This window comes from Hemicordylus capensis, chromosome 1 (assembly GCF_027244095.1).
Source record: "Hemicordylus capensis ecotype Gifberg chromosome 1, rHemCap1.1.pri, whole genome shotgun sequence".
In the NCBI taxonomy this organism is placed as follows: domain Eukaryota; kingdom Metazoa; phylum Chordata; class Lepidosauria; order Squamata; family Cordylidae; genus Hemicordylus; species Hemicordylus capensis.
Genome location: NC_069657.1, coordinates 309,404,454 through 309,419,227, shown reverse-complemented (window position 1 = coordinate 309,419,227; position 14,774 = coordinate 309,404,454). Strand labels below are relative to the sequence as shown.

The window sequence follows — 14,774 nt, the reverse complement described above, 5'->3', positions numbered from 1 at the left end:
TATTTTGACATGCAGATTTTTCAAAACATTAAAAGGAAACTACACTGTCAGAAAACACACACTTATAGAACAGAAGCTTTAACATCTTTTATATCTAACTAGCTTAACCCTCACAGAGCATCTGCATGCTACTACTTAATTGCTCCCCACACCCCCTGCCACAGACCCCCTCACCTCAGAGATCTCTCCACTCTCACCAGAACCACACTCCCCCTCCTCCATCCTGTTGCTTCCATCCCTCCTACCCCTCTTGGTCACTCCTCCATCCCTTTACTCCATCCCCTTCACCCCTCTTGGTTGCGGTTGCAGCATTGCTGGCACCTATTGGCCAAGCTGCAGGCCCCTATCCCCAGTAACCTCCCCTAGGAGTGTGCCCAAACCAGCCCAGGGCCATACAAGAGGCCTCCGGAACGGTTTGGACTTCGGCCGGTCCAGCGGGGGGTGGCTTTAAGGGCGGGGGGGGTAGTACTTACCCCTCCCGCCGCTCTTCCCCCTCCGGCGCGCGACTTTGCTGCAAAGTTTTTGGGGTGGCAGAGTTCCTCCCTGCCACCCTGCCACTCTGCCGGAGCACCAACTTCTACTTGTTACAGAGGATGCAGACAACGATGGGGGCAGGGGCGGCAGGGAAGAACTCAGCCGCACCAAATACTTTGCAGCAAAGTCAAGCGCTGGAGGAGGAAGAGCGGCGGGAGGGGTAAGTACTACCCCCTGCCCTTAAAGCCACACTCCCCCCAGTGCTGGACCAGGCCTCCATGGTTCCGTGCACATCCCTAACCTCCCCACCCTCACCCGAGCCCCACTCCTGTTTCTCCCCACTGGAGCAGCAGCAGCGGTTGTTGCTGCCGCCACTGCCATGGCCGCTCATTCCCCTCAGGCCACTGACAGGCCCAGGCCCGTCCCTTGCCTGCCTGCCTGCCTGCCTGCGCCAATGGCCTTGGTAGCCCCAAACAGCAGCAGTGGTGGACAGGGCCCTTCCTTGCTGCCGCCGCCACCATGGCCTCGTTCCCCTCAGGCCGCTGACAGGCTCGGGCCTGTCCCTCACCCTTCCTTCTTTCTCTCTTCTCCCCCCTCCTTTTTCTCTCTTCCACTCGCTTTCCCCCTCTGTCTTTCTTCCCCTCCCTTATCTCTCTCTCCCTCTCTCTCCCTTCCTGAGTTAAAAGATCTTGTTCATCTTGTTTCCTCATCTAATTCACACAACGGCAGCCTCCTTCTCCTGATGGGGCTCTTTCCTCCCTCACAACCCTCTCTTCACTGACCCCTGCCCACTATCCTCTATAATAAAGTCCCTGGCGTGCGTCCGTGTCTTCGTTGGATTGTGTGCAGAGCGCATGCTCAGAACATGCCGAAGGAGACACGACCGCCAGCACCAGGTGGCCATGTTGGCGGTGGCAACTTTGGCAACCAGGCGGCAAAGCCGGGGGGAGGGTAGAGGTGGCGGCAACAGGACGATGTTGTGGGCAACACTCTGGGCGGCGGCGGGTCCACACGACCGGACAAGCCGGGGGGAGGGTAGAGGCGGCGGCAAGAGGACCGGCCATGCCGCGGGGAGAGTAGAGGCGGCAACTCGAAGGGACAAGCTGGGGAGAGGGTAGAGGCGGCGGCAACAGGACGATGCTGCGGGCAACACTCTGGGCGGCAGCGGCTGGTCCACACGACCGGATAAGCCGGGGGGAGGGAAGAGGCGGCGGCAAGAGGACTGGCCATGCCGCGGGGAGAGTAGAGGTGGGATTGGCGGGCAACACTCTGGGCAGCGGCGGCGGGTCCAGCCCAGCCACGAACACGCTGAGGCAACACGACTGGGCAAGCCGGAGGGAGGGTAGAGGCGGCGGCAAGAGGACCGGCCATGCCGCAGGGAGGGTAGAGGCGGGATCGGCGGGCAACACTCTGGGCGGCAAACACAACAAAACACAACAAACAAAACAAAAAAAGAGAGTGGGCCAGAGGGGAGCGGGGAAAGCAAGAGATAGTGGGGCAGGGGGGAGGGGGAAGGGCAGAAGGGAATGTGAAAGTGGGGAGGGGAAAAGGCAAGAGAGTGGGGTGGGAGGAAGGGAAAGAGATACAAGAGTGTGGGGCAGGAGAGAGGGAGGAAGAGTGGGGCAGAACTCTCAGAAAAGAACCCCCACTCTCGGCCAGAGGAGGCAGTGGGCCCGGCTGGGAGAAGGAGGACGCGGTGCGGCCAGAGGAGGCGGAGATAGCTGGCCCCAAAGGTCTACTAGCGCCCGTTAATTTAACAGGCTTTAAATCACTAGTCCTTTTATATATCTAGATTTCTCTACAATCTAGAACAATTTCAGACCAGTAACAGTTGCATTCCAATTAACCTTAACCATCACGGGCTCTTCCTCCATATCTGCATATGGAATCCCCACTGCCCAATCACCACAGTGCCACAGGCTCCTCCTCCCTATCTGCATATGGAATCCCCATATGCCTTAGAGCAGGGCTGCTCAACTCCAGCCCTCCTGAAGATGTTGGCCTACAAGTCCCATAATCCCTGGCTATTGGCCAGTGGCTGGGGATTATGGGAGTTGTAGTTCAGAAACAGCTGGGGGGCCTAAGTTGAGCAGGCCTGCCTTAGAGAATTATATATAGAGATAGATAAGAAGCATCACAAGGTGAATCAGAAACTGCAGCTTATGAAATGCCTTCCCAAGCTGGCAACAGTACTAAATTACATCCAAGTCTGACAGACCTAATACTATGAATACTATGAATATTTATATACCGCTCATCAACCAAAGGCTTATTTTATTAACATATTTTTATACCACCCAAAACTTAGGTCTCTGGGCGGTTTATAACAAAATAAAAACAGAAAGTAAAACATTAGTTAAAACAACAATGAAATGTTTAAAACATTACAACAATTTAAAATTTTTAAAGAATATTTTAAAACAGCATTAAAACCATTTAAAACAATATTAATTAAAAGCCTGGATGCAGTTTACATAAGAAAATAATAGATACATAAAATGGCTCCCTGTCCCCAAAGGGCTCACAATCTAAAAAAGAAACATAAGATAGACACCAGCAACAGCCACTGGAGGGATGCTGAGCTGGGGTTGGATAGGGCCAGTTGCTCTCCTCCTGCTAAATAAAGAGCACCACCCCTTTAAAAAGGTGCCTCTTTGCTCAGTTAGCCCTTCCTCCTCCAAACAACAACCTTGTTATAGGCAAAAGCAGCTCCTCCCCTTTCTTTCCAGAATTATCTATATATATAATTCTCCTGGGTGTGCCCAGGAAAAATGCGTCCCGGCAGCCCAGCTGATTGGCTGAGCTGCGGGGGCACCTGATTGGCTGGCGCACCCAGGAGAACAGCGGCGGCGGCTATGGCCACTGGCGGGCCCGGCCTGGCAGCGACGGGGACAGGCCGAGGAGCCGGGCCCGGCCGGGCGAGGCGAGGAGGCGGCAGGGGAAGCCAGGTGAGGCAGCGGCGGGCCCGGCCGGAGCCTCGAGTGGCGGTGGCGGGCCCGGCCGGGAGGAGGAGGCGGGCCCGGGGGAAGTCAGAGCCCGGGGGAAGCGGGCCCAGGGGAAGCCGGAGGAGGCGGCGGGCCCGGCTGGAGGCGGCGGCGGGGGAAGCCGGGGGAGGCGGCGGCAGGCCCGGGCAGTGGCGGGCCCGGGCAGAGCCCAACTAGAGGCACAGATGCTCTGTGCCCAGGCCCACTAGTCTCTATATAAAAGGCTAAGGATGTGTGTGGCAAGCCCCACTCTGACCAATGAAAATGCAGGGCTTGCACGTACAACCTTAGAGCAAGGCAGGAATGGTGGTGGAGACAGCGATAAAAGGGTGTGGAGAAAGCTCCTTCCATGGGTCTGCATACCCCAAAATGGGCTGTAAACTGCCATTCATTTGTAAACTGTCATTTGTAAACGGGTAACTTTACAAATTTAAACTGTAATTTGGGTGGCAAGTGGCCCATAGAAGGAGATTTTGCCGCCCTCTCCACCGTCAGTGCCCCGTTATTGCCCATCTTCTCCACCACCATGGGGCAGCTTAAGGTAAGGGGGGAGGCAGGGCAGGGCAGGGGGTCGAATTGGCCGGTTGATGATGGCTGGGCTGTGGGGAAGGCAGTGCAAGGAGCTGGATTGACGGTGGCGGTGGAGAGGGAGACTAGCGTGCAGATGCTTTGTGCCAGGCCAAGTAGTATACTATACTCCACTCTCTTAATTAAGGGAAAGGAGGTGGAAGAACTCTAGGAGAGGAACAGAAACACTGCAGGCATGCAGGTAGGTAAGCTGGGCCCCCAGGCTTTATTCAGGCCAGGGTTTCAAGCACCCAGAGTTACACTGGAGTTAAACCACTTGCTGTACTTTTTCTAATTTATCCCTGAATTAGCTCAATGGTAGAGCACAAAGTCACTGGTGGGTTCACTGCTAACCTCTCCAGGTAGGACTGCGAAAAGACTCCTGTCTGAAACTGTGGAGACCAGGGGCGTAGCTAGGGGGGAGGGGGCCCGTGTTCATCCCTCTCTCTGGTGGCCTCCCAGAGTGAGGGAGATAATGAAGAAAATAGGGAGGGGTGGAGCTGGAGGGCCCTCAGGAGCTGGGGGCCTATGTTCTTTGAACCCTTTTGCACAATTATAGCTACGCCCCTGGTGGAGACCCACTGCCAGTCAGCATAGATAACTGACCTAAATATACTAGTGGACTGATAGGCAGGTTTCATATTTATTTATTCGCTTTCTATACCGCCCTTCCAAAAATGGCTCAGGGCAGTTTACACAGAGAAATAATAAATAAATAAGATGGGTCCCTGTCCCCAAAGGGCTCACAGTCTAAAAAGGAACATAAGACAGACACCAGCAACAGTCACTGGGGGGTGGGGTGCTGTGCTGGGAGTGGAGAGGGCCAGTTACTCTCCCCCTGCTAAATAAAGAGAATCACCACGTTAAGGTGCCTCTTTGCCAAGTTAGCGGGGTTAAGCATCAGAAGGCCTCTTCCGAAGCTATGCGCAGAAGCACAAGGCCTCTTCTCTGCCGCTGAGCAGAAAAGTGTACCTGACAACCAGTTAAAAAAAAAAATGGGGGGGGGGGAGACTTCTGATATTGACTCTTGATGTTCGAGGGAATTGTTCATCAGGAAACCAATTTAAAACGTTACCCTTGGTTGCCAACCAGAAGGAAAATCTAATGGGAGGTCAGAAACAAGACTAGGAGGAGGGATTCTCAGGAAGGAGTTTAGACACACGATTCCTCCAGAAACTATTATAGATAAGTTTATTTGGTTGAAATCTTACAATAAAGTGCTGTTAGATCTCAATAACATTCAGCAAGAAAGTTATTTATCTTTACACTACTCTTCCTAAATGGGTAACTTTGGCTGCATTGTGCTCTTAATCTGTTTCTTGATCTGTTTTTCTTCTATCTGTATGTCTTACCCAAGAACACTAACTTTTTATAGCTGCTGCTATTTGTTCATGTCTTTGTTATAGCAAGCTATTTTATCTTACACCTTTTGGTATCCTTCACTGTATCCTTAACATCCCTTTCTTATGAAACAAAGAGGGCCAGTCATTTAATTCCAGTTGCTAACAAATTTTGTTCCAGAACAGGGCGGGCTATATAAGTGTGGAATGTAAGTCTATGTTGGTTCTGAGGAAATAACTGATTGTTCCGGTTCATGTATTTGAAGCCCCACCTAGCAAGGAAAGCAGGCTACAATCTACCATATAACAGACTCTGACTGATATAGGAAAAACTATTTTCCACGTTAAGCGTACCTTGCTTCATGTGACTCATACGTGAAGTGGCAAATTCCTGAGAGGTATCCCAAAAAGAAATTTCAGGACATCTGAAAGATTAACAGATGTATACAGCGCCATAAGACTTTTATTATTGGAGGCTAGGTACCTCCAGATTGTGAGGGAGGGGACAGAACCACCAACTGGTCACATGAAGACCCACCGCATTTAATTAGATCCCGCAGTTCTCGGAGCAGAAGAGTCCCACCCACCTCAGCAGACAGATGCAGGCTTACCTGCACGCCGCCCACATGGAAAGGCCAGGACGTCCGTGCCATCAGCCGCGAGGCTGCTCAGTTCCATTGGGAAAGATTCGAGGCTCTCCATTCCACGCTCCAGGCTCCACTCTAGATTACGAAGGAGCCCGGGCAGCTGCCTTAACGCCAAACCACCAGCAATGTGAGACTGCCCCCTTCAGGGCTCCAGGCGGGAGTGCAGCTCTGCCGGAGGGGAGAGAGACTATTAGGTACATGGCTTAAGATTCACTGCAAACTTCTTTTGTGACACGCCCACTGGGACTTGCCTGCGAGTGAAGCCTGAGCTGCAGTACCGAGTTGTATCTATTATAACACTGATTAATCAGTAGTCAGGTATTCTCTATGACAAAGGTAAATCCTAGCCGACTCTCTTCCTCCTCAGCCACCTGTATATTCTAGGTTTCCATTGTTAACATAGCTGAAAAGGGAGACTTGGAAGGAATTTAAAAACTTCTTTTTAAGTTGCACCTATACTGAAGAAGAATTACTTGGGATTGACATAAAATGGGAGAGAGTAAAGAGAGAAAGAGGCCATAGACATAACTCCATTGATTCTCGTTGGGTCAGTTCAGATGATACTTTCAGTTTGTGATTAGATTTCTCTACCTGTGTTCAAATGATCATCCAAATGGAAAACCACACATTCTCTATCCTAGATTTAAACACTCGACGTAATGTGGGATTTAGGATGTGGGGTAGTCAATAGGGATGTGCACGGATTGTGATTCAAGCACATCCCCGGGGGTGGAGCGGGCCCCGGGAGCTTTAAGAAAGAGAACAGAACCTTACCTGCTCTCTGCTGCCCCATGCAGCTTCCACAGCTTCTTCAGTCATTTCCCTCCCCACACATTCCTCCCAGCTGCGATCTGACTGAGCATTTTCCCCGGGAAGATCCTAGTCAGGTTGGGGATGAAGGATGATTGACACAGGGAGGCTGCAAGAGCAGAGAGAGCCCAAAGTGGGGTGGGGGAAGTCAGACCACTAGGTAGGACCCTTAAGGTATAGGGATCACCCCTGGTCCCCTGTCTTCTCTTCCCCACCTGCTAGCATGCACCCCAGCTTGGAAACTGTGAGGATTCTTTCCTATAAAACGGTTTCCCCCAGTTTGGAGTTGACTATATTGCTCATTATTATCTATCTAAAACTGCCTGGGTCTAACTCATTCACTGACATGGAACATCAACACACAAAAGACAGAAATATTTATCTAGTTTTGCACATAGGTTTCTGACCTTAAGCCACCTAATGCTGCAGTGGGAAATGAGGTTGTTGGTTCAAATCCCTGCTGGTACCTATATCAGGCAGCAGCGATATAGGAAGACACTGAAAGGCATCATCTCAGACTGTGCGGGAAGAGGCAATGGTAAACCCCTCCTGTATTCTACCAAAGACAACCACAGGGCTCTGTGGTCGCCAGGAGTCAACACCGACATGATGGCACACTTTACCTTTACCTTCAGACCTTACCCAAACTACCAACCCCACCCCACCCTCACAAAAATGCATTACTTTCCCAGAAAAGGCAGGGAAACTCTCCCATTGAAAAGCATAGCCAATGAAACTTCATAGAGATAGGAAATGCTACAGCATGTCTCCATAGAAGACACATGCCCAAACTCTGTTATGCCTTGCAAAAAGAATAGCATCTGAACAGCTGATCACTGTGCATGACTCTATCATTTCATGAACTTATATCTATGGGAAGGTGTTTCAAACAGGCAATACAACAAAGGAAGCCTGGCAAGGCCGGCAATCATAGAGAGAGGGGAGTGATAGGCCTGCTTCTGTGAAAGGAGGGTACAGTAGGAGTCACGTGACTGGAAGAATACATGCTCAGGTATTAAAAGTGCACAAATATGCTAAACATTTGTTTAACTGTTTATCATCTGTACTCGTCCACTGACATTACAGGAAAGTGCTAGCGAGGCATTCAGCAAGGGCATTTTGGCTCTTGGGACACATGCAGTGGGATGAGGGGGCTGCACAATTTCTGACTGAACGTGGGCGGGTGTGTGCTGGGGGGCGGGGAATCAAATATCTTGCGTGGGCGTTCTGTCTTAAAATCTCCACGGAAATCGAACCCTAGAACAGCACATAGTAGAATGGGCCACAACCTTTCTTTCTAATTTTTACTTGCACAGAGGGGTTTTCTTTTGGGGGGCGGGATCCCAAAACTCCAAAAGCTAAAAAGGAGTTGTAAGATGGTGTAGTATGCGAGGGTTTCCCTCCCTGATTCTCCCTTTTTACGATGCATGGAGCTGTGAAGCACCCATCATAAACGGGAGGGAGGGCTAGTTTGTCTCTGAAAAAAGCAGCTAGGATTCTTCAAATCAATACTGGAGCAAATGGTAGGTAATAACTGCTCCATCCTTTTTCTATAGGCTGATGATGGACAAATGCCTCTTTTCTGACTCTTAATTAGAGACTCGCAAATCGCTCCTCTCGAGAGGGAAAGATTTCCACTACCCATATAGAAGAGCAGAGAAAAATCTAGTAAGGGCTACTCGGTATATACGGCTGTTTATCTCAGGGGCTAGAATTTACTGCTGCTTCTGAAAGGTTAGATTATCCTGGCATGATTTAAAAACAATGGTTTCTCCTTCGACGTTTTGCCTGTATAAGGCTGCCAGTGATTGTATTTTTGAGCGTGGGACCAGCTCCGCTCCCTTGTCCTTTGAAATAGAAGGAGCTTTCTTGTGATTGAGAAAGTCCTCGCATTGGCAAATAGATTAGCTGGAGATGACACACGCAGCTTAAAGGGCACAGTGGGGAAATGCTTGACTAACAAGCAGAAGGTTGATGATTTGAATCCCTGCAGCAGCGATATAGGAAGATGCTGAAAGGCATCATCTCATACTGTGCAGGAGGAGGCAATGGTAAGCCCCTCCTGTATTCTACCAAAGAAAACCACAGGGCACAGGGAGTTGAAATTGACTTGGCGGCACACTTTACGCACGCAGCAGGGAAATAACTTGCCTAGGGAGCAAGAGGTTGCTGGTTCGAATCCCCGCTGTTATGTTTCCCAGACTATATAGGTGGGAAACACCTATATCGGGCAGCAGTGATATAGGAAGATGCTGAAAGGCATCATCTCATACTGAGCAGAAGGAATGGTAAACCCCTCCTGTATTCTACCAAAGAAAACCACTTATAAACACTTTTACTATCCAAAAAAGCTCATGTCACTCATTCCCCGGGACTATGCAACTGCTCTTTACTCCCAATTATTAATCTGCCTGCCCCCTCCCCACCCCCCACCAATTCCTCAATTCCAAATCGGGCAGAAAGATACTCTGATGAGGTTTCTCCAATAGCAGTTTCTGGGACAATCCCAGACACGTTGGGACAGCAATACTAGTCCCAGGTCATAATATTTAAAGTATTAAACCAGTAGCACCTTTTCAGAATATTTTTAAATACAGTATGAACTCTTCAAGATTACTTCAGACCCAGAAGTAGAACAGTTGGCTGCAGGCAATAATAAGCATTTTAAAAAATGTTTGTTCTCAACAATCCTCATTTTAAAAGGGACAGAAAACTAAAGCATGAACAATGGGCAAGCAAGGAATATACATTGAAAAAAGTTCACCCATAGCTGTTATAAAGGAGAAGGAATAAAAAGTACTTGTTAAGCTGTGTTTTTCACAACAGTAGACAGATGTACTTTTATCTCTTTTTTTTCCCTTTCCATCATTCATATAAATAACTTGATAGCAAATAATTATTCTATGGAACTGACCTAGTTCATAGATCACCATACCATCATAGGCCATGATCCAGTGGCACTGAAATAAGTTGGCATTTTGTCATCAACAATGGATAATATAGTTAAGTTCATAGATAATACTTGCCGTAAGGAACCTGTAAGTTAGCTAAGCAGTTCTCTTTTGAATGCAATCTGTTGTTTTTTTAAATGTGGGTAATTCACTAGAGGATAAGAAGATAATACACTCAACATGAGCGTGTTCTTATGCCAACGCCTTCTGCATTTTATTCCTTATGTGATAAAGTGGGAGAGGGTTTTTTTAAGCCATAACAAAAAACTATAGATGTTTTTGAGTTACAGGATTATGTTTTCCATTTCACTCTAGAAGCAAAATGAAGTTGTTTGTTTGATGAATAAGAGAGTAGGGAATGGAGGTGAGTAATGTTGAAAACTGAGGAGGGGGAGCGGAATTTTACTGGATATGCACTTTATATGAGACATTTTTATAATTGCTCCAAAATAGTTCAGCTCTGCAAAATTCTATACTCTCAAACTTGGCTATATAGATGTCTATTTTAAAAAATTCAAATTGTCTGGAGAATAAACAAAACTTTTAAAGAATCATAGGGTTTGAATAATCATGGGAGTGGTATTGCATAATAGTATACTGCATGGGCTACATAATGCTTTTTGATAACCAGGAAAGTCAGACAACCATTTCAGATGGAGGTCTAATGTAATATTGCATTCCTCAAACTGACATGTTAGTGCACATGATCCACTAATGCACATGATTTATGATGAGTCACAGAGTGGGAGTAATGAAGAGTGATACTGTCATTGTGTAAACCTAATCCTAAACTATGCTGCCAAATTCTGGCAGATCATGTGCAGGCATACTGCATACCACTGTATACCACTGCAAATAGTGCTTTTTAAATTTTTAAACATCTGAACATATGGTCACAAACTATGGTTCAGCAAGAGATTGCCAAACCAGGATATCAAACCAGGGTTTGAAGCTGGTTTACAAACCACAATTTGAGCTATGGCTTGCTGTTATGGCCAAATTCACAAACCATTGACAAGCCACACTTATGATCACTCTTCTGCTGCAAAAGGCTCAGGAGGGATGTGATTGAAGCTTATACAATTCTGCATGGTGTGAAAAACCAGAGAAAGAGATTTATTTATTTATTTTGCTTGAGAGAGAGACACTAGAAGCAGGTATGATCCAATGAAACTGATTGGCAGGAGATTTAGGATGGACAATGGAAAATACTTCTGTATATGACACAAAATGTATCTATGGAATTCACTGCCACAAGTTGTTATGATGGCTGCATGTTCAATGCCTCTGAATGCTAATTGCAGGGAAGCAATGGTGGGAAGAGGGGCATGCCTTCATCTCCTGCTTGTGGGCATCCCTGATGGATCACTGTGGGAAACAAGATGGTGGACTGATTTGGTCGGATTCAGCAGGGCTCTTCTTATATTCTTATGGCTGCTGCACCATGGAAATGCGAGTGAATATATGAACTTATGCAGATGAAACACAAAAGAAGATAAGCAGCGCTAAGTCACAATCAGCCTTCTGTATGTTTGGAAGCTCAAACCCTAGTATGGGTCAGCATTCTTATCCATGGTTAGTCTAAATTGAGCCAATATCTTGTCTTCTGTTGTGCAGGGGGAAGGCCTATAATCAGAAAATCACAGGAGGCCCTCTTTCCTGGCGTGGAGTGTACCAAAGCCATTTATGGCTTTGAACAACCAGTGACCTGAAGGAGTTCTGACACTGACAGCATCCCTCCAGTGGCTGTTGCTGGTGTCTGTCTTGTGTTTCTTTTTTAGATTGCGAGACCTTTGGGGACAAGGAGCCCAAAATATTTATTTATTTACATCTATGTAAACTGCTTTGTTGAAAAGTGATATATAAATATTTGTTATATTGGTATTATTCAAAGGAGACGAGGTAAGGGGGATAGAAGATCTGGAGAAGAAAATTCTGGCAGAGGCAAGAACTGCTCCGTTCCAAATACAGGTTAGGTCTATGCATTATACATTTGCATCCCTGTTGAGTTAGTTTCTGTAGAACTGTACATAAAAAGGACCAGTTGAGAACTGCACATGAAAGAGAACTGTTAAGATCTCACCCAGTGTATTAGTTTGCTCCCTTTTTTGCTGTATTTTTAATGAAAGATAAACAGTTTGATTAATTGTTCTTTAGCACATACTGTGTAATAGATTATAATGAATTTGTAACTGTCAGTGCCTTATTATGTTGATAATTATGATTACAGAAATACAGTTCAAATACACACAAGCCCCTTTGATCTCCATTTGCAATTCTAAATGGATGTGTTGATCCAGAATGCTCAGGGAATAATGAAATGTTTCTCTAGCAACTTTTCAGAATATCCAGATAAGGCTACCGCTTTCCACTCCGCTGAATTCTGTTTAAAGGCAGCTGATAAAGTGTGGGACATGGTAGGCCCATGGAACTTCTGTTTCATTTCTAATCTAAGAGCAAAGCCTGACCAAAGAAAAGAAAAGAAAAAAAAACTTTCTTGCCATATGTATATGGGAGGATATATTATGTATTATTCAGATGTTTGTAAGTTGCCTCAAAGGTACCTGAGGCAACATACAACTTATTTTGTATGTATCTTAGTAAACAAAATTGATAATGCCTAAAACCAATAATACAATTTGATAACACCAAAATCCAGTACAAATCTATCATCTTCATAAAAGGGCTTATTCAGAGATCGATTAGTGTGTGACTCTCCCACACTGCAAGTCCTTTATTGCAAGTCCTTTATTGGCAAGTCCCTTATTGCATCATGTATCACACAGGAAGGAGGCAATAAATAGCCTTTTTATTTATTTATCATGTTTCTATACCACCTGATATGTACATCTCTAGGCACTGTACAAAATTCAAAATATTTAAAAGTTACAAATTAAAATACATGACAATAAAAAATAGAATGAAATAGATATTAAAACAAGTTTTAAAACTATTAAAATTAATTATAATTAAAAGCCTGCGAAAACAGGAGTCTTGAGGTTCTTCCTGGGGAGGGGAAAAAAACAACAGAGAAGGAGATGCTCTTATTTCAGTAGGAAGCATTTTCCAAAGCCCTGGGGCAGCCACAGAGAAAGTCACCAAACGAGCTAGTGGCATCCATAACTGGACTCTCCAGAAGATCATAGCAGGCGGCAGGGTTTATGACAAAGGAGGCGCTCTCTTAAATAGCCTGGGCCTAAATCATTAAGGGCTTTAAATATAAGAACCAGCACTTTGTATTTCACCCAGAAACACAGCAGCAGCCAGTGCAGTTCTTTCAAAACCAGTGTTATGTGGTCCCTTCGTGTTGTCCCAGAGACCAATCTGACTGCTCATTCTGTACCAATTGTAGTTTCCAGACTACGTACAAAGGAAGCCCCATGTAGAGTGCATTACAGTAGTCAAGCCTGGAGGTTACCAGCATATGTACCACTGTTTTAAGATCGTTCACCTCTAGAAATGGACGTAGTTGAAGGTGGTCTATATAGCCCTCAGACTAGTAGCCTCTCCTCTCCTCCATGAAGTTATTCATGGAGTTACCTCTTCTCCACAAAGTTATCCAAACCCCTCTTAAAGCCATTCAGGTTACTGGCTGTCACCACATCTTGTGGCAGATAATTCAACAAGTTGATTATGCATAGTGTGAAAAAGTACTTCCTTTTGTTGATCCTAAATCTCTTGGCAAACAATGCCATGGGATGACTCCTGGTTCTAGTGTTATGCAAGAGAGAGCAAACTTTCTCTCTATCAACTTTCTCCACACCATGCATGATTTTATAGACCTTTATCATGTCTCCCTGCAATCGAGAGAAAAATTTCTCTCTATCCACTTTCTCCATACCATGCATGATTTTATAGACCTCTATCATGTCTCCCTGCAGTCGTCTTTTTTCTAAACTAAAAAAAAGCCCCAGGTGTTGTAGCCTTGCCTCATAAATAAGGTGCTCTAGGCCCCTGATCATCTTGATTGCCCTCTTCTGCATCTTTTCCTGTTCTACAATGCCCTTCTTTAGGTATGGTTACCAGAACTGTATGCAGTACTCCAAGTGTGGCCACAGCATGCCCCCTCTCATCCTCTTGTTCCCCTGCAACTAATCCTAACTATAAAGCACAACACATTGGATAAGCATTGCTGTAAGTGCTCATCCAGTTCAAAGAAAATAAATTGCTACAGGTTCACAACACAGGCACAATCCAAGAGATGGTTATGGCAGCGATAACAGTTGCTGTGGGTCAAATCACATTTCCCCAACAATCATAATCAAGCAATACAGTTTGTGTTAGGAAAATTATATATCTCTGTACAGAAAGCACTAATTGTAAGAGGATGTGCAAATGTCTGAACACCCTGCATCCAGTAACACTAACACACACACACACACACACACACACACTTACTTGTGTGTGTGTGTGTGTGTGTGTATAGACAAACAAATGTTTATCTGAATAACCTCAAAAACAGAAAATAGAACTCCCAATAAATTTTGCAAAATTCACATGCTTATACAAATAAAATCCTATTCTCGATCTTTGACACAGCTGCTTGCAGAACATACATTCCACTTTTGTTTTTGTGAAACAAAAACTTATTTCCCCCCTAAAAATTTCAAACTAAATTTGTTATAATGTACCAAAGGCAAATGTCTAGTGAGATCAGCTCTATGTCAAGATAAAACAAATGGGATTGAATATATTTTCAGAAAACGTATGTAGAACATTTTAGCTGGCAAGAACACTCTTTTTTCCAATTGTATTTCTATAAACCACAGCTTAGATTAGATTTTTATCACCTTTTCTGAAACAGTTCTTATCTGAGTAGAAAATATATGTGAAAACTGTCAATGTACAGTAATATTTGTTTTTAAAACCATCATTAATGCTATACCAACACAAGAGTATAAAACAAGAGCCTTTTCAGGCATAATTTACTTGTTCTAGTGACACATTCTGAAGTACAAATGTTATTCTTTTACTCAGGGCTCAAGACATTCACTAGTCTGC

At 45.7% G+C, this 14,774-nt stretch overlaps 1 protein-coding gene across 1 annotated transcript in view; it reads right to left on the bottom strand.

The window, feature by feature from the left end:
• The window catches only part of MEI4 (meiotic double-stranded break formation protein 4), a 328,392-nt gene that overhangs the window by 132,133 nt on the left and 181,485 nt on the right, over positions 1 to 14,774 (bottom strand). Inside the window, exon 2 of the mRNA XM_053280443.1 lies at positions 5,977 to 6,180. Within this exon, the coding sequence (XP_053136418.1) occupies positions 5,977 to 6,067 (91 nt within the window). The 5' untranslated portion in view covers positions 6,068 to 6,180. The remainder of the gene's footprint in view (positions 1 to 5,976; positions 6,181 to 14,774) is intronic.